Below are 4,249 nucleotides of genomic sequence, written 5' to 3'. Positions count from 1 at the left end.
CCATTGCCAATCCTTGCCTCCTCACTCCCTCACTACTCACGCACACAAGACATCTCTTCTTTCCACGTCTCCGGCTCCTATCAATCAGCTCAACCACACTACCATGGAGTCCTCGTTGCCACCGTCGCTGCGCCACAAGCTGCAGACCACCGTCTGCGGCTGCTTCGGCTCACAGTCGTCGCCGGGCAGCGGCGGGGGGAGTCCGCAAAAGGGCGGCAGGGCCAGGTGGAGGCGACGCGTGGCGGCCGCAGGGGAGTTCCGGTACGACCCGCTCAGCTACGCGCTCAACTTCGACGACGGCGCCACCGACAACGGTGACGTCGACGTGGAGGATGAGGCCTTCCGGTACAGAAACTTCAGCTCGCGTCTGCCTTCATCGCCGCTGCCGGCCTCCCGAGCCGTCGCCATCGCCTGAATAGCAATCAATTTTAATGTTCCATCGGTTCTCAATGCAAGGCAGCCGATACATGTATGTACGTACTGAAGAATTCGTTTGGTCGGGAATCATCTGCCGATAGTCAAAAATATCTTTTTTTTACTTGGGAACAATAAAAAATATCGAGCCTTTTTTTAACACGGTACAGACGCAAGCGTTCATATACACGCGCATACACTCATCCCTACGAATGCACACATGCACACCCTACCCCTATGAGCACCTCCGAAAGACTGAGCCGGCATATCGTCTTGAAATTTAGAAAGTCACCGTAGGCACCTCGTCGTCGATGGGAACGTCTCCTTCCACTGAATGCGCATAGCCGGAAATCCTGAAATAAATCCAGAAATAAATGCGAGCACCAGGATTTGACCCCTGATGGAATAAATGCGAGTCCCTCTAACCATCCAACCACAGGTTGGTTCGCTAGCTCTTTTATTTATGACTATCCGCTCGTATAGTTTGTCAGTGAAGCTGTCGCGCCGACTGTCACATACAGAGAAAAATGAAAATTCTTCATCTGCACTTTCTTTATTTTTCTTTAAAAAAAATCTTCCTCTGCACTTTTCTTCTTCTTTTCTTTCAGTGAAAGGCGAACCAGAGCAGCGATGCGGCGGACGAGCTCGCATGCTCCTGGTTTGTGCACCAATGGTACAAGGTCACGTGGAGGAGGCAATTATGGACGGAGGGAAATACGGCTTCGTACAGGAGGCGGAAAGGATGGGATACGGGCGTGGGCCAGGAGCCCAGGGGGGACGTCGTGACGGAGCTGGACGTCGCCCTGACGGCCGCTAAGGTGACGGGATAACTAGCGAGGAGCAGCACGCAGCGGTTCAGAGTGAGTAGCTTAGGTCTCCCGACTCCCGTATGCCTAACTCGTTTGCATGCTTCCCGCAAAAAAGCGTGCGAACTAATTAAAATGTTTTTTTCCCTGAATATGGTTGAGATTGACAGCTAGTGAGGAGCAGCAAGCAGATCCGTCCCTGTGAAAAAGAGGCTCACAATTTGTTAGGCATAAATATGACATGCCCAGTCGCTTGCCGTCAAGAATACCATTTTTCTGTTAGGCAACTTCATCGCAGATCATCAAATCTCACAAATGTTTCGATCGAACGGTCTGAAAATTTTACGATTGAAAAAAATCACATGGGTTTCTGAAGATGATTCTTGCGGGGAACTTTCATCACAATGCATATATTTTGAAAATGAGTTTTGCAATGGCAACTACTCTCTCCATCCCAAAATAAGTGACTCAACTTTGTACTAAAATTAGTACGAACTTGAGTCACTTATTTTGGGATGGAGGGAGTATATGTTGCAACATGTGTCTTGACTCTTGAAATGAATTTTTTCGTGGCAACTTTTATTAGAGGCATATGTTTCAAAAATTCATATTTCCATGGAATTTTTTATTACTTTGTACTCCCTCCTTCCCAAAATATAAGGCGCGATTGACTTTTTACGGTCTTCGATGCACGACTTTGAGCACTAATACATATTAAAGTATATGGGTTGAACATGCATAAATGGCATCGTCATATTTGTCTTGCAAAACAATTTTATTTCATATGTATGTATACTATTTTAATACACATACAATACATACAAATTATAGTCAAAATTGTGCAATGGAAACCAGAAAAGTCAAACCGCGCCTTATATTTTGGGAAGGAGGGAGTATATGTTTTCAAAATGAAATTTTGCCATGGATACATATGTTCTAAATTCGCCATGTGACCATTATATCTTTTCCTAATTTTCCCATGATTTATAGACTGAAATTCATAGTTTTTTGCCATGTGACCATTGCAAAGTTTCTAAATTTTCCGTGATCTTTAGAGAAACAATTATATGTTTTTGGCAGATTTTATCATCTAGACATGGCCAGTTTTGTGGTAGTTTATTTATTCTAGAGCATGGCAAAAAAAGATTGTGTTAGAGAGATATAAATATATGAAAAATTTATATGTTTGTGGCAAATTTTATCTTCTATACATGTATTTTTTTGCTATACATATGTATTTTAAAATCCTGACTATGTGGTAGTTTTGTTTTCAAAAGTGTGATAATTTTTTAGTTAGTTACGCCGGCGCGGCCGTGGTCGGTGGCAGCACCCAGCTACGCGATTGCATCTAATAACCCCTCCGCGATGGATCTGGGAAAGTGAACATGGAGTGATAGCTTTTTTTTTCGGGAAACATGGAGTGATAGCTGACCTGACTATGCACAGAAGGTCCACAGGTTGTGCACGTCGCCACGACAAACTGTTGAGGCCTTGGTAGAATATTCCGCCTGGTACATGATGTGGGCTGGCAATGTGGGCCGTTCGGTGCAAACGGCACAGCGCCACTCCATGGGCCAACGCAGTTGTCCCCTCGCGCGGAATACTGTCTCCTACGGGCCACATACCGCTCTCCATACAACTGTGTGCTTCGATCCCGATGCGAACGAGCGCGTGGAGATAACGTGAGCATGCGAGGACGAGCACGCCTATGAATTTTCGGGGCGAACCAAAGGTTGACAGTTACACAGGATCTATAGTATACTAGCGGTGCAGAAGCGCCGCGTTCCACTGCACCCGTATTTGAACCCGGTGTTGACTGAATTATAGCTCAGCGGTGCGGAAGCAAGCTACAAACTTCAAGCAACCACAAAGTTCTAAAACAAAAACAGAGCATTATCCACAACGCCTTCACATTGCTCTCTCCTGTAACGGGTAAAGAAAGCAATTAACCAATGGGACACAGCAAGAGAAAAACACATTACAGAGAAGGCGAAAAGAATACCACCTATAGGCCAAGGGGAACACCAAGTCAATCACCTGACAAAGAACCACAACAAACTGATATCCTTCTTGTATGGGATGTCCTTTGTTACATTGGTCGGAACTCAATGATCATGAACCTGCTACATATAATTATTCGAAAGAGAAAATTGGCATAAACGCAGATTTTCATAAGTCTTTTCCACTGACTTTTGTTGATCGTCATGCTACAACACAAATGGACAGAAAATTGGCAGTGGCGCTAGCGGCAAACTTGCTTGATGCTTTCGTGCAATAAAGAAAATGACCCATGGATCTAATTGGTATTGTTCTGTCAAGCTAGATATGAACAATGCATATCACCGTGTTAAATGGTGGTTTCTCGGAGAAGGTAATGCTTAAGATGGGTTTTAATGAACAGTGGGTAAGGCTAATTATGGAGTGTGTCTCTTTTGTCAGCTACTGAGTACGCTTCAATAATACTAAAACTGAGGAGTTCACACCCACAAGAGGATTGGGGTAGGGGGACCCATTGTCCCTATACTTATTTTTATTATACTCAGAAGGCTTCTCAAGCCTTTTAACTAAGGATGACATTGGTGGTTTGGAGGGTATCTGAGTCTGCCAGGATATCCCTTCTATTTCCCATCTTCTGTTTGCAGGCGGTTCTCTGATGGAAGATGATTCACATAATGCAAGCACTCTGAAAAAGGTATTGGATATCTATTGCCTTAGTTCTGGACAACAAGTGAGTAATGCTAAGTCAAGTGTCTTTTCAGTCCTAATACTAGTGTTAGAACAAGAGAGAATGTATGCAGAGAACTGAATATTGAAACAGAAGCACTATCAGATACACACTTGGGTCTACCCACTATAGTTCGGGTGGACAGTGTTAGGAATAAGCAACTTGTATTCCCATGAGGCCATAGGCCGATATATATACATGTACAGGTGTGGAACATATGCAGGAAACCCCTTATACAACGGGATAAATACAAAGGGGTACATGACCTATATTATAACTCTAACCCCCCCCCCCCCCCCAAACT

The 4,249-nt window shown here is 44.4% G+C and overlaps 1 protein-coding gene across 1 annotated transcript; it reads left to right on the top strand.

The window, feature by feature from the left end:
* LOC123169943 (uncharacterized) lies at window positions 1-507 on the top strand. Its single transcript, XM_044587795.1, has one exon. The coding sequence runs from the start codon at window positions 104-106 to the stop codon at window positions 413-415; it is 312 nt and encodes a 103-aa protein (XP_044443730.1). The 5' UTR covers window positions 1-103; the 3' UTR covers window positions 416-507.
* The last annotated feature ends 3,742 nt before the right edge of the window (window positions 508-4,249 follow it).

The sequence above is a fragment of the Triticum aestivum genome, chromosome 7D, assembly GCF_018294505.1.
Source record: "Triticum aestivum cultivar Chinese Spring chromosome 7D, IWGSC CS RefSeq v2.1, whole genome shotgun sequence".
Taxonomy (NCBI): Eukaryota; Viridiplantae; Streptophyta; class Magnoliopsida; order Poales; family Poaceae; genus Triticum; species Triticum aestivum.
The sequence above is the reverse complement of the archived record's forward strand: the minus strand, read 5'-3'. Positions and strand labels throughout refer to the sequence as shown.